General features: G+C 42.9%; 1 protein-coding gene across 1 annotated transcript in view; it reads right to left on the bottom strand.

Annotated features, from left to right (window-relative positions):
• Positions 1–15,032, bottom strand: part of SMCHD1 (structural maintenance of chromosomes flexible hinge domain containing 1) — a 312,622-nt gene that overhangs the window by 129,287 nt on the left and 168,303 nt on the right. The window contains exons 26-28 of the mRNA XM_075826377.1: positions 5,542–5,690; positions 3,635–3,723; positions 1,749–1,867 (exon numbers count right to left, since the gene is read on the bottom strand). Of these exons, the coding sequence (XP_075682492.1) occupies positions 1,749–1,867; positions 3,635–3,723; positions 5,542–5,690 (357 nt within the window). The remainder of the gene's footprint in view (positions 1–1,748; positions 1,868–3,634; positions 3,724–5,541; positions 5,691–15,032) is intronic.

Raw genomic sequence — 15,032 nt, 5'->3', positions numbered from 1 at the left:
CACCTCCTCTGTAAAAGTCCAAACTATTACAATACTTAGGCGGGATTCACACGAACGGGTCGTTCCCGAGCCCGAGTGCCGGCCGGTAAAATCGGCCATTCTGCCCGGCCGGCTTGCATAAAGTTTTGCATCCGTGCCGGGCCGGGCAGATCTGGACAGTGACATCAGCGGCAACTCCTGAAGGGGAATCCCCATGTGTTCGGGGATTCCGCTTCAGGAGTTTCCCCTGATGTCACTGCCCAGATATGGACAGAGACATCAAGCGCTCTGTCCAGGAGCGGAATCCCCGAAAACACGGGGATTCCGCTCCTTCAAGGAGCTAAAGTGCGGCTAGCACATAGAGCGGGGAGATACCTCCCTGCTCTGCTATAGTGGCGTCGCTGCAGTAGTAGTAGCAGCCGCAGCAGCAGCTGCTGCTACTAGCGGCGCCATCGAAGGTGTCGCCGGGCCAGGAAAACAAGCAGGGGACGGGAGCCAGCGCAGCGCTCCCTTCCACCTGCTGTAGACCCCGGCCATGCCACACCGTGTACAGCAATGCCATTCGTCAGAATGGCATCAACTCCTCCTCCTCACATGCACTCTGCGCTGTGAGGAGGAGGAGATAGAGCGCAAGCGCCGGGAAACCCGGCCATCACTCGGAACACATTCCGGTGATGGCCGTGTAATACCCGGCCCCATAGACTTCTATGGGAGCCGGGCGGCCGGGTGCCCGGGCAAAGATAGAGCATGTCCTATTTTTTGACGGCCGGATTTCCCGGCCGTCAAAAAATCGGTCGTGTGAATAGCCCCATTAGGGGTCTATTATTCCTAATGCAGCCGGGTGCCGGCCGATTTATGAACGGCCGGCACCCGGCCGGGAAACCCTGCCGTGTGAGTGAGGCCTTATCCCGCATGGTCAACTTCTTAAAAAAACAAAACCACCCACCTCCAGTATTTATGTTCTTTTGGTCACATTGCATACCAAAAAAAACAAAAGTGACCGAAAAGCCTTCTGAACCCCAAAATGGTACCAATTAAAACTACGCCTTGCTCTGCAAAAATAAACCCTCACACCGCTAGTATCGCTATAATCATATTGACCAGTAGAATCAAATTAAATTGTCATTATTATCGCACGTGAACACCGCAAAAATGAAACCCAAAAAATAAAAAATAAAACCACGAGGAATCATTGGGACAAAATTCTTTGCAGAATAGGAAAAAAAAGCTGGCTGGTAACGAAGAGAAGTGGATGATGCTGATTCGTCAGCATCATACACTTCTATTCACAACGCCCAGCTAGTAAAACAAGTAAAAACGGCCAGATGTAACGAACACAATACACGCCCAGTTGTCCATAAGAAAGGCTCATTTGCGTAAATATAAAAATGGTCATAACTTTGCCAAAAATGCTCGTTATTGAAGAAAAAAAACTTTACTCTTATCTACATTGCAGCGCCGATCTGCTGCAATAGGAGATAGGGGTTGCAAAATCTGGTGACAGAGCCTCTTTAATTTCGATGGGGCATGGAAAATGTCACAGGGGGTGGGGAGGTCTGTCTACTAGCAAATGAGGAGCTATGATCAATGCTTCAGAGGATTATTGCAAAAGCAGGATTTAGCATATTTCAGATCTGACCTAAGACATGTTTTTTTTCTTCATATAGTGCTTTTTGTAAAGTCAGCTCCTTGATTTTTGCAGACACAAAATAAATTCTTAAAACCATAAGAATAAAACCACAAATTATCTTGATACTTAGAAAACAAACCTGAAATATCTTTTGAATTTTTTCTTTGTCAAGATTGTTTCCAGAAACCGCCAAAGAAACAAGGCATGAAGAGGACAATGTTTCTATCAAATTTCCAAACTGGTCAGTTAGTGTTAATTCTGTGAGTGGTAAAAATGAGAAACTTAGTGACAACAAAGCAGAAACTGGTCCTTTATTATCAGGAGAAACAGGTAGGTGGAAGTCATCCTATTCTATTTTCAAATGAACCTCTTCACTAGTCATACGGCTATATACGTTCCCAACTGTCAATGACCCGTGTAGCTGTCACCTATATAAACATTGGCAGCCTGGAATTGGGTTTAATGATTGCAGTGCTGCTTCAGAGTGAGTAGCGCTGCACTCTCATGTCTGCCGGGGCTTTGAGAGCCCCGGAATACACCCCCCCTGTAGATAGCACCACAAGCAGCCCTCTTGTAGATAGCGCCACTTAAGCTCCCTCTGGGAGCGAAATCCCCTCTCAGAGCGCTGTGGCCAGAAACTCTGCTCCTGGAGGTAGCCCCCATCTCTCCACCCCCCTTGTAGATAGCACCATCCAACCTGTAGATCGTGCCACGTCCCCTGCATCTAGCGTCACCCCTCCAGTAGATAACACCCCCAATGTAGATAGCAACAGCCCTGTAGATAGCAACAGCCCTGTAGATAGGGAGTCCGCTCCTAGACGGAGCTTAGGTGGCTTGGCACCATCTACAGGGGACATAGTGGCGCAATCTACAGGGGACACAGTGGCGCCATCTGCACTATCTACAGTGGGCAACGTTGCACTATCTACAGGGGTATTGCAGCACTAGCCACATGTATTTTCAGGGGGTTGGGACAAAAAAAAAAAAAAATGTTCATCCATTTTTTTAAACAGCCATAAAAAACAGATGGCAATTGGCAGTTAAAAGCGGTCACACAGCTGACAAATAGAATCAAATTTTGAGACACACTGATGCAAAACTGACAGTTGATCCGTTTTTAAGTGCCTATTTTTTCAAATCGTGTGAATTTAGTCTTATAGCCCTCTTCACTCTCCTCACAACAATCCAGGCTGACCGAGAGAGAAAACCAATTGTTACAGAGCTGCAACAGTGTATGTATGCATAAAAAATGTTCAACATTTTTAGCGATTTGTCTGCTCATAATAAAAAAATAAAAGCATGCAATTAACGGAATCTAGAAAATGAAAGCCTCATAAATCTTGTAAAAAACAAAAGTAAAAATAGTTGTGATAATCAAAGCGGTTGCGACAATATTATCGTTCAACCCTTTCCTGTCGCTGATATGCCTATTTATGTCGGGAAAAGGTATTTAAAGATGGCGCCCCCTAAGAAGCAGAGCGGGCGCCGTAGCGCCGGGTATCTGCTGTGCTACATCTGATCGCAAGCATTCAACCCCTCAGATGCTGGTGTGAGACCAGCACCTGAGGGGTTTATACGGTACCTTTCACGTAGAGGCTGGTCACCAACACTCACGCGGCGACCGCAGGAGCAGATGTACTCCTATAGCAGCTGGGAGCCTTGTGAACGCTCCCAGCCTTGCTATAAGAAGATTGCTATGCAATGCACTCATTTTGCCATAGACTGCAATATTGGAAAAATTGCAGTCTATGGCATAAGCTATCTAATGATCACTGGTTCAAGCCCCCTAGGGGGGCTAAATAAAAGTAAAAAATAAATAAATAAAAAAATATATATCTGTGTATATATATATAAAAAAAAAAGTTTTGAAAAATGGCACACTGTTGCAGTTCCTGCCTCTGGGCATAATTTATTTTATAGTATAGGGCCTTATGCCTTTTGGGGGGGGGGGGGGGGCGGACGACAAAAAAAAAAAAAAAGAAGAAAAAAAGGATCCTATATTTAAATTTAGAACAGGTTATTTACCAATTTCACTTTGTAGCTCTTCACCCATGCGGACAACATCGTCTCCTTTTAACTTGCATTTCAAACATTTTGGCTCATCAGGAATAGGTCTGAAACCATTCATAGAAAACTCCATATTATTAGTCAGACAAGCATGATCAGAGAACTGCATCAACAATTACTTCCATATTCTATATATTGGGATAAACTACTTAATATACAAGGAAAAGATTTTGATCTGTCCCCTCTACTATGTCTGATTTAGCAAATTGTATTCCCCATGAAATAATTTTGAAACATCTTTTCTTAGAACTCTGTTGGGCCATTTGTGTTATTGCTCCTAGAAATGTATGAATAAATTGACAACTGGGTGTTTACAGCTAATGTGTCCCTAAACAGTTTGACAATGTCCAACGACTGCTCACTGTCTCAGACTGTGTATGGACACACCTATTTGACAAGGTGAAAAGACTCATACAATTCTAGGAGGAATAACAGAGGAACGGCACAACACAGAGTTCTAAGAAAATAAGTTTCCGGCCGGTCATCTCATGGGGAATAAAGTACTAAAACAAAGTCAGGAGAGGCGCCTGGCCCTCTTTAGGCCTCATGCACACAGCCGTGCCCGTAATCACTGCCTGTGATTGCGGGCACGACCGGCCACCCACATTATCGGACCGTGAAAAGCAAAAGATAGGACAAGTCCTATCTTTTGTAGCGGCTTGCCGCGGCCCGGATACCTTCCCGCAAATATACGGGAAGGTGTCCGTGGTCAATAGAAATGAATAGGTCCGTAATTGCAGACCGCAATTACGGACGAATTCTACGATCGTGTGCATGGGTCCTTAAATAGGACCGTCAACTATTTTAGTTAACACTTGTACTCCCTATATAACAATTCTGAAGTATCTTTTCTGCAGTCCAACATTGCCAGCACTGATTGGACAGTGAGAGTGTATAGGGATAAGCTCCTTTGACTAGTTGTCAATCTTTTGATACAGATGAACAGCATAGCACAGAGTTCTAAGAAGCAATGTTATTTTCCAGGATTGTTACTATATGAGGAATGCAAGTATTTACGAAATCAGAGTTGACAATTTTTTTTCCTGGGGCACCTGTCACAATCAGAGCTGTTCTCGGTCTAGTTCGATCCAGTATCAGGGTCACATGACTGCTCTCCTATCGACAGAACCAATCGAGATGGCTGCGAGGTCAAAAAACAACAGGGTCTGTATGAAATAAAATTCACTACGTATCCAGGTCCTGAGAAGCCGTGTACTGTCCTATAAAGCAAATACTTATTTGCTTTCATTATTTTGTCAACTTCTGCCTAGTGAGAACAGTGTTCATCCATTTCCACAAAATATAAAATGTTGTCTGTTTAAACACTATATAAGTTGACAGAATTTAGCATAGCCAGGACGCCATAAAGGCTTTAGGCCCTTTTCACACTGCGAGTTTGTGTCCTTTGGCGGTATACATCAGAAGGATTCCCCAACGTATAGCCAAAACTTATGCCACTGCATTAGCATACAGTGGTATCTGATGCCCATAGGCTTCCATGTTAAAAAAATTAAATAATAAAAAGGTTAGTATATTATGCGGTATACATTATATTATGCCATTTTTTTATTATTTTTTTTTTTAACTGGATGCCTAAACCGCACTGTCTGCTGCGCAATTTTATACATCAGAAAAAGTTATACCGCATATACTGGCATGACAAGCTGAAAGGACACTGTTTTAGCCTCCGTCGGGTGAATGGGGTCCTATGGACATGTTTAAGGTATATGCCGGGAGTTTTCTCGGTGTACACCGTAAACGTACATTGGAAAAAGAGTGAAATATTTTTTTGATAAATCATAAATAGCTCATTTACTGAACAAAGATTTTAACACAGAAAATTAACTCAAAATAGCGAAACATACTTCACAGTGAATGCACTCTCCAATGAAACATTGTCATCATGAAAAGTCATTTGGCAATATTGAATGTTAGTAACTGAAGTTGACACGTGAACATTAGGTAACCTTCCTTCCAGCAGCTTCTCCTTGGGAACGTTTGGGGTCCAATTAACCTGTGAACAGAGGAGGGTGGAAGGCAATATAATATACATTTTATAGTTAAAGCAAAACAATAACATCTTTGCTTGACCACCCGAAATTAAGAAAATTCAACTTAGAGAGCCTTTCACCAGTCCATACAGGTGCAGCTGAGCGCACCATGTAATAGGCACTGCTGCACAAACCTTGTGTCACTTTAAACAAGGTTTCTCGCCCCCTCCGTTATTTAGATATCGGTGCCATTATATTTGGCGCCCGATATGTAAATAGCCCCATGAACTGTCAATGGTGTGTTTTATTGTAAATGGCAGGGGGCGTGATACTTCTCACTCGGACACTGTCCAATCAGCAACAGACAGTGTGAGAGCGGCTTGTGCTGTGTAATATCTCACGCGAGATCAAACAGTCTTGTTGTCCTTGTTTACCGAGAGCTGAAGAGAAAATGAGAGCGAGAATGCGCACGCTCTAAGGGTATGTTCACACGGCCTATTTTCAGACGTAATTCAGGCGTTTTACGCCTTGAATTACGCCTGAAAAGATGGCTCCATTACGTCTGCAAACATCTGCCCATTGCTTGCAATGGGTGTTACGATGTTCTGTTCAGACTAGGTGTCATTTTACGCGTCGCTGTCAAAAGACGGCGCGTAAAAAGACGCCCGCGTCAAAGAAGTGCATGTCACTTCTTTGGATGTTTTTAGAGCAGTTTTTCATTGACTCCATTGAAAAACAGCTCCAATTACGTCCGTAAAAGACGCCGCGAAAAATGTGAGTACTTGCAAAAATTTCTGAAATTCAGAAACTGTTTTCGCCTGAAACCAGCTCCGTAATTTCAGACGTATTTTGCGTTTGCGTGTGAACACCCTTATAATGCACCACTGAGTGTTGTTGGTCAGCCATCTCTGCTGTCCTTTTTTCTTTACATCTCAAACTTTCTAAAGCGGCGCTTCTTCAGATTCTACCCTCTTGCTCCACCTTGCCTAAACTGAATGTTTCCTTCTCCAATGGTAACACTACCATCCTTCCTACACTCGAGGCTCACTATTTGTTTCTAAACGGTCTTTGTTCCTCACTTTCACATTGCCAAGTTATGTCACCTTCACATAAAGATCATTTCACACATCCATACTTACTTCACCATTGACCCTGGTGAAACAATACTCCAGATGCTAATCATATTGCACCCTAAATACGGTTATTAACTATAAACTAGTATCCCATTAGCAATTCGGAAGTGTAAAATATGCCCTTTATTATTTCATCGTTTTTACATTTCCACACTAGTGCCAGTTTATTCTAAATATGGTATTTCATTAAAGGGAAAATGTCAACCTAAATATGCCGTACAAATTGCGGGCAGTATGTTATACTGTAGGGTTATCACGATACCAGAATTTGGACTTAGATATCGATACTTCGTGCAGTATTGCGATACTGTATACCAAAACTATACTTTTACCAACAATAATAATTTAAAAAAAAAGTTCTTCCATTATCTGATGTGAGGCACGAGGTATTATGAATTTTGAACCTCCATGTGACTCCCATTAATAGTAATTAACCCAACCATGATCCTCAGTCATAATGTACAACATTGGGTTAATGTGTGAGGTACATGATGGGGTTAATTACTATTAATGTGAGGCACAAAATTCATAATATCTCGCACCTCACGTTAATAAGTGAAAAAGCTGATTTTATTTTAGAACATGTTTTATAGCATATGTCTATATGCCAGTACATTAGCCTGTGTGCTGATAGCACACAATCAGTTGTTAGGACATACCTAAGTATGCCCCAACAGGAAATATGGTCAGGCAGCCCTGGGGTCCTTCAATGGACCCTGGGATGTCTGCCCATATATGGTATGTCCCTCGATGCATCACAGAGATTCCCTGTGACGCGCTCCAAAGGGTATCCCCCTTCTCATTTATCCCTTGAATGCCGCGGTCAGCTTTGATCGCAGCATTCAGGGTAATAGCAGCGGAGATGAGGTTTCTCTAATCTACGCCGTTAGAGTGGGGCTGTGTAATACAGCTATTGCCCAGCTCCTGACAATAAGTGTGTGTGCGTGGTCAGCCTGAGGTGATAGGGCCGACGCTGCACTAATGAGCGGCGACGCAGGCACTGAAGACAGAGAACATGGGGGTGTTTAGTAATGCGCCCGCCATGTTCTCAGTCTTCAGTGCCGACGCTCATTATTGCAGCGCTGGTCGCATCACATCGTGCTAACCACGGGCGCACTTGTCAGGACTCAGGAGCGGGTCAATATGGCTGTGTTACACAGCCGCAGCCCTGCTCTAACAACATGCACATGTTACAATGCCAAGCTGTCCGGCCGCATAGCTTCGTATCGAAATACATTAAATAACGGTATCAAATCATTTGATGGTGCACGGTATCGAAACAATATCGATGCATCGTGCAACCCTAATACTGGAGTATATTGATATATAGTTTTGAGGGAAAGATTCAGTATAACTTGCAATTTATTGACTTAAATCCCTGCTTATTCTGTGCTTAGGAGTCCAGAGGGCGTTCCTACTTGGTGGTTTACAGTCTTTCCTGTGTGTGCATACAGTATTAACGGTCACCCACTAAACAGATAGCCAACGAACTTCTGGAGCACAGAATAGGTGATTTAATCTGAAAAGGAGTGACCTCTCCTCACACGATACGGAATCACAAAAATAGCAGCGAAGTAGCACTCAAAAGTAAATTTAGAAAAAAATGGAGATATATTCACTAGACATGGTCTGCAATGTTTCATCTTCTCAATGAAGGCATTTTCAAGCAATTCGTGATATACATAGGCCTCATGCACACGACCGTAGCCGTGTGCACGGCCGTGATTTTCGGGTCGGCCGGCTGCGGACTGTCAGCGGACTGTCAGCCGCAGGCCGCCCGCACATGCACATGGCCGCGGCCATTGTTTTCAATGAGCCCGGACCGCAGAACCGGGCCGTAATAAGACATGCCCGTTCTTTCTGCGGTCCGGGCTCCCGGGCCGTGCACGGACCGCAAAAACTACGGTCGTGTGCACGGCCCCATAGAAAAGAATGGGGCCGCAATTCTCCCGTGGATTTTCGGGGGAATTGCGGCCGCAAAAACACGGTCGTGTGCATGAGGCCATACACTCACCTGTATCTAAGGGGCAAGTCCAATCTATTAGTGTTACAATAAAATCAGATTGTACAAAATAGAAAATGACATAAAAAAAACACTATAGTGTACTTATAAGTGAAAATTAGGACAGGACATGAAAATATCAATACATCATGAATAATAGGATTACTTAACTTATACACTGATCCTTTTATAAGTGAAATACGTGAATAAAAAAAAGTTACAGCTGGCACTCTTCAATCTAAATATAGATCACAAGGACACATATGCACTCGTGTATGCAGTTTCTCAGAGTCTATAATGCCAAAACTGGGAATGTCTACAATATCGTGTGCCCATTGGTTCTACCTGAACATCTGATTGACCGTCATTGGAAAACACAATGCAACAGTGGAGGAAAAGCATTGTATAATTCACGTGTCTCACGCAGGCGCATTAGAAACCTGTAAGCACGTAGTAGCCATCTTGGAAGAGGGAAGATGCCCCCACCATCAGTATAGTATAGTTAATTCGATTACCAAATAAAAACATCCTGCATGTTTCGATCGAAAGTTAAAAAAAAAAACAAACAACGATGTATCCATGAGTGCACGAGTGCATAGGAGTCCTTGTAATCTAGATTTAGATTGAAGAGTGCCAGCTGTATCTGCTTTTAATCACGTATTTCACTTATGATTACTTAACTTATATACTGATCCTTTTATATTATTCATGATGTATTGATTTGATATTTACAGGTCATGTCCTAATTTTCACTTATAAGTACACTGCTTTTTATGTAATTTTCTATTTTGTACAATACACACACACACACACACACACACACACACACACACTTTGTGTGGTCTTTTCTAGATGCAGAAATCCATGTTATTGCCTGTGACAGCTTATCTTGGGATTCCATTGCACTATTGCGGATATGGCAATGTACTTCTATGACCCTTTATGTGGAAATAATTTTAATGTATTGACATCTGGTTGTAGGGTGGTTTATTTAGCTTTGGGTTTTTGTTCATTCTTTGGAAGATACTTTGTTGCCTTTTAAGTGAGTTAACCCCTTCCTGCTCCTGGACATACTATTATGTCATGGTAACTATCGTTCGCGCTCCATGACCTAATAGTACTTCACGGGAGGAACGGCCATTTCGGCCGTCTTTCCGACACATACAGGAGCGGTGACAACTGCTGTCTCGTACAGCAGTTGCCACAGCTCCTATAGCGGGGACCGATCGCTGTGTTCCTGACGATTAACCCCTTAAAAGCCGCGTTCAATAGCGATCGCGGCTTTTTAGGGGTTAAACCACCATCGACGGCCCGCTACACGATAGTGAGCAGCAATGGTTGCTGTGGCAACTGGACGCCTAAAATAATGGCGTACGGATATGCCATCTACGGAAGCCTAGTGGGTCCTGACAAAGTCAGGACCCACTATGCTTGCTGTCAGTGAGTAGCTGACAGCTCTAATACACTGCACTACAGCGCCATGCGGTATGGTATAAGAAGCTGGCCGTGCACATCATACAGATGGCATTGTACAATGTGTACGTGCTACGTCGATGTGCAGGCCAGACGGGAACTTTCCTGGAATTTTAAGAGGTGGTTATCAAGAACCTAATCGGGGCCACACGCATCGTACCAGGGCAACACGTTCTAGGAGAAGTTCCCCAAAATTGCAAGGGAAAAAGTCAAAAGAGGTGCAAAGTCTGCTATAAGAGGGGAATAAGGTGGGACACAATATACCAATGTGACACGTGTCCCGAAAAACCAGGGCTCTGTATGAAAGGGTTTTAAAATTTATCATACATCCCCTGATTTTTAATCTACCCCAGTTTTACTTAACCTGATGCACTCCGCACAGCTTATCCCACTCATCTTGCCCTTCTGAGCCCTGCCGTGTGCCCAGGCAGCTGATAACAGCCACATGAAGGGTATTGCCGTACCCGAGAGAACCCACATTACAGTTTATGAGGTGTATGTCTCTGGTCAAAATGCTCACTACACCTCTAGATGAATGCCTTAAGGGGTGTAGTTTTTAAAACGGTGTCACTTCTCGGGGGTTTCAACTGTACTGGTAGCTCAGGGGCTTCTGCATACATGACTTCGCACCAGAAAATACCCAGTAGGCATAAATGGTGGTCCTTCCCTTCTAAGCCCTGCCGTGTGCCCAGACAGCAGATAACAGCCACATGTAGGGTATTGCCGTACCCAGGAGAACCCAAATTACAATTTATAGGGTGTATGTCTCCGGTGGCGCATGCTGGGAACAATATATTGGACACTGAAATGGCATACATATATAGAAAATTGCAAATCTCACACTGACCATCTGCTGCGCATTACCTTCTAGACCAGGGGTGGGCAAACTTTTTGACTCGCGGGCCACAATGGGTTCTAAAATTTGACAGAGGGGCCGGGCCAGGAGCATTTGGGCCGGATATACTAAAGCATTAAATGTAGTGTGTGCAAACCTCATAGCACAGTAAGAACACTACAACCCAATTTATTAACTGTCTTTCAAATGTGAAAAATAGCCCTTATCAGTTAATAAATTTGTCTCAAGGAATATGCAAGATATGGCATTTACATACTATTTCGCAGATACTGGGAGGAGGAAATGTAAATAGATTAAAATAACATACGCACTGTGATTTATCAAGAAAAAAGTTCTGTTGACTCTGTAAATTAGCTGCCAACCTCTGAGCAGTAGCCGCCCGTTCTTGTGTTGACTGCTTGCTAGCATAGTTTGCATGCTTCGTGGCAAAGTGACGGCTGATATTGTACTCTTTGAAAACCGAAGGGCTTAATGGTGACGTGAAACGAAGTGAAAATTAAAGTGAAATAAAGAGAAATACGCGCCACATTAACCCCTTAATGACCGGGCCATTTTGCACGTTAATGACCAAGGATTATTTTTTGTTTTTCCACGGTCGCATTCCAAGAGTCGTAACTCTTTTTTTATTCCGTCGACATAGCCGTATAAGGGCTTGTTTTTTCCGGGACGAGTTGTATTTTGTAATTGTACCATTTTTAGATGCTTATAACATATTGATTAACTTTTATTAACTTTATTTTAGGAGAGAATTGAAAATAAGCAGCTATTCCAGCATTAATTTTCACGTTATAAATTTACGCCGTTTACTATGCAGCGTAAATAACATGTTAACTTTATTCTATGGGTCGGCACGATTACAGGGATACCAAATGTGTAAAGGTTTTATATGTTTTTTCTACGTTTGCACAATAAAAACCCTTTTAGAAAAAAATTACTTGTTTTTGCATCGCCGCGTTCCAAGAGGCGTAATTTTTTTATTTTTCCGTCGATGTGGCCATACGTGGGATTGATTTTTGCGGGACAATGTGTAGTTTTCATTAGTACTATTTTGGGGTACATAGGACTTATAGATTAACTTTTATTTTATTTTTTATGGGGGGAATGGGAGAAAAGAGAGAATTTTGCCGTTGTTTTTTGCGGGTTTTTTGGACGCCGTACATCCGGCGGTTTCATTAATGTGTTCATTTTATTGGTCAAGTTGTTATGATCGCGGGGATACCATATATGTGTATGTGTTATTTGTTTTGACACTTTTACTGAATAAAACCACTTTTTGGGCAAAAAAAGTAGTTTTATTTGATTTTGACTGTAATTATTTTATTTTTTTTCAACAAACTTTATTTAACTGATTGACATTTTTTTTTTAAGTCCCACCAGGGGACTTCACTATGCGATGTGCCGATCGCATATATAATGCTTTGGTATACTTAGTATACCAAAGCATTATTGCCTGTCAGTGTAAAACTGACAGGCAACCTGTTAGGTCATGCCTCCGGCATCGCCAAACAGGCAGTTGCGGAAGACAGACCTGGGGGTCTTTGTTAGACCCCCGGCTGTCATGGAAACCCGACGGCGACCCGCGATTTGTTTGCGGGGGCGCCGATCGGGTGACAGAGGGAGCTCCCTCCCTCTGTCAAACACATTAGATGCCGCTGTCACTATTGACAGCGGCATTTAATGGGTTAAACTGCCGGAATCGGAGCGCGCTTCGATTCCGGCAGTTGCAGCAGGAGCCAGGCTGTGTATAACAGCCGTGCTCCTGCCGCTGATCGCGTGGGTACACTGGCAGTACCCGCGCCATCACAGGACGGATATATCCGTCGTCCTGCGCGAACTAGCAGCTGCTGAGGACGGATATATCCGTCCTTCGGCGTTAAGGAGTTAACAACGGTCAATGTGTTTTGAGTGCGCCATCTATTGGGAAAACATGGGCATTGCAGGGAAAGGGGAAAAAAAAGGAGGTTTTTACTATGATTTGGACAAGTTCGGCGGGCCGGATTAAAAAGCCTAACGGGCCGTATGTGGCCCGCGGGCCGTATTTTGCCCATGTCTGTTCTAGACAATACCTGTGGGGTCCAAATGCTCACTACACCTATAGATGAATGCCTTAAAGAGGCTCTTTCACCACATTATAAGTGCCCTATCTTCTACATAAGATCGGCGCTGTAATGTAGGTGACAGTAATGCTTTTTATTTAGAAAAAGTATCATTTTTAAACCACTTTATTAGCGATTTTTAGATTTATGCTAATGAGTTTCTTAATGCCCAAGTGGGCGTGTTTTTACTTTCGACCAAGTGGGCATTGTACAGAGTGTATGACGCTGACCAATCAGTGACCAGTCAGCGTCATACACTACTCTCCATTCATTTACACAGCATCGCGTTCTTACTAGAACACGATGTGCAGCCACATACATTAACGTTAATCAATTGTCCTGATAATGAATATACATGACCTCCAGCCTGGACGTCATGTGTATTCAGAATCCTGACACTTCAGAATCTTTTCTGTGAGATTCCAGCAAGCCACGCGTAATCTCGCGAGATTACGAGGTAAACGAGATTTCGTTTCCCTTGCTGGAAATCTCACAGAAAAGATTCAGAAGTGTCAGGATTTTCAATACATAACGTCCAGGCTGGAGGTCATGTATATTCATCATCAGGACACTTGATTAACGTTAATACCTGTGAATGTGTCTGCACATCGCGTTCTAGTAAGAACGCGATGCTGCTGTGTAAATGAATGGAGTGCATGATGCTGATTGGTCAGCGTCATACACTCCTCTGTACAACGCCCACTTGGTCGAAAGTAAAAACACGCCCATTTGGGCATTAAGAAACTCATTAGCATAAACCAAAATCGCTAATAAAGTGGTAAACATGGATTGTTTCTTTAAACAAAATCATTACTGTCACCCACATTATAGCGCCGATCTCCTTATGTAGGAGATAGGGCACTTATAATGTGGGGACAGAACCTCTTTAAGGGGTGGAGATTTTAAAATGGGATCGTTTCTTGGGGGTTTCCATTGCTTTGATACCTCTGGGGCTCCGCAAATGCAACATGGCACTAGAAAGCCAAAACTACACATTAGTGGAAAGAATTTTTTTTTTAATTCACAGCCCAATTCAAATAAGTTCTGTGAAAAAACTGTGGGGTCTAAATGGTCACAACACCCATAAATGAAATCCTCGAGGGGTGCAGTTTGCAAAATGGGGTCACTTCTGGTGGGTTTCCATTGCTTTGATACCTTTGGGGCTCTGCAAATGCGACATGGCACCCGAAAACCAATCCAGCAAAATCTGCACTCCAAAGAACACACAGCGCTCCTTCCCTTCTGAGGCCTCCCATGGGCCCAAACGGCAGTTTATCACCACAAATGGGGTATTGCCGCACTCATTTTCACAGGGAACAAAATACCCCATTTTGTTGCCCAATTTGTCCTAAGAAATTTTGATCAAAAATGACATCTTATTGGGGAAAAAAAAAAAAATTTTTTTTATTTCACAGCCCAATTCAAATATGTGCGGTGAAAAAACTGTGGAGACAAAATGGTAACAACAACCATAAATGAAGTCCTTGAGGGGTGTAGCTTCCCAAAAAAAAAAAAAAAAAAAAAAAAAAAAAGAGGCAAAAAATGCACTAGGTGCTTCTTTGCTTCTGAGGCCTGTGTTTTAGTCCACAGCACACTAGAGCCACATGTGGGACATTTCTAAAAACTGCAGAATCAGGACAAGACATATTTAGTAGTGTTTCTCTGGTAAAACTTTGTTACTGAAAAAAAAATGGAATCAAATTTAAATTCAGCAAGATAAATGAAATTTGCAAATGTCACCTCCACTTTGCTTTAATTCCTGTGAAATGACTAAAGGGTTAAAAAAAACTTTCTAAATGCTGTTT

The sequence above is a fragment of the Rhinoderma darwinii genome, chromosome 5 (assembly GCF_050947455.1).
Source record: "Rhinoderma darwinii isolate aRhiDar2 chromosome 5, aRhiDar2.hap1, whole genome shotgun sequence".
Lineage (NCBI taxonomy): Eukaryota > Metazoa > Chordata > Amphibia > Anura > Rhinodermatidae > Rhinoderma > Rhinoderma darwinii.
The sequence above is the reverse complement of the archived record's forward strand: the minus strand, read 5'-3'. Positions and strand labels throughout refer to the sequence as shown.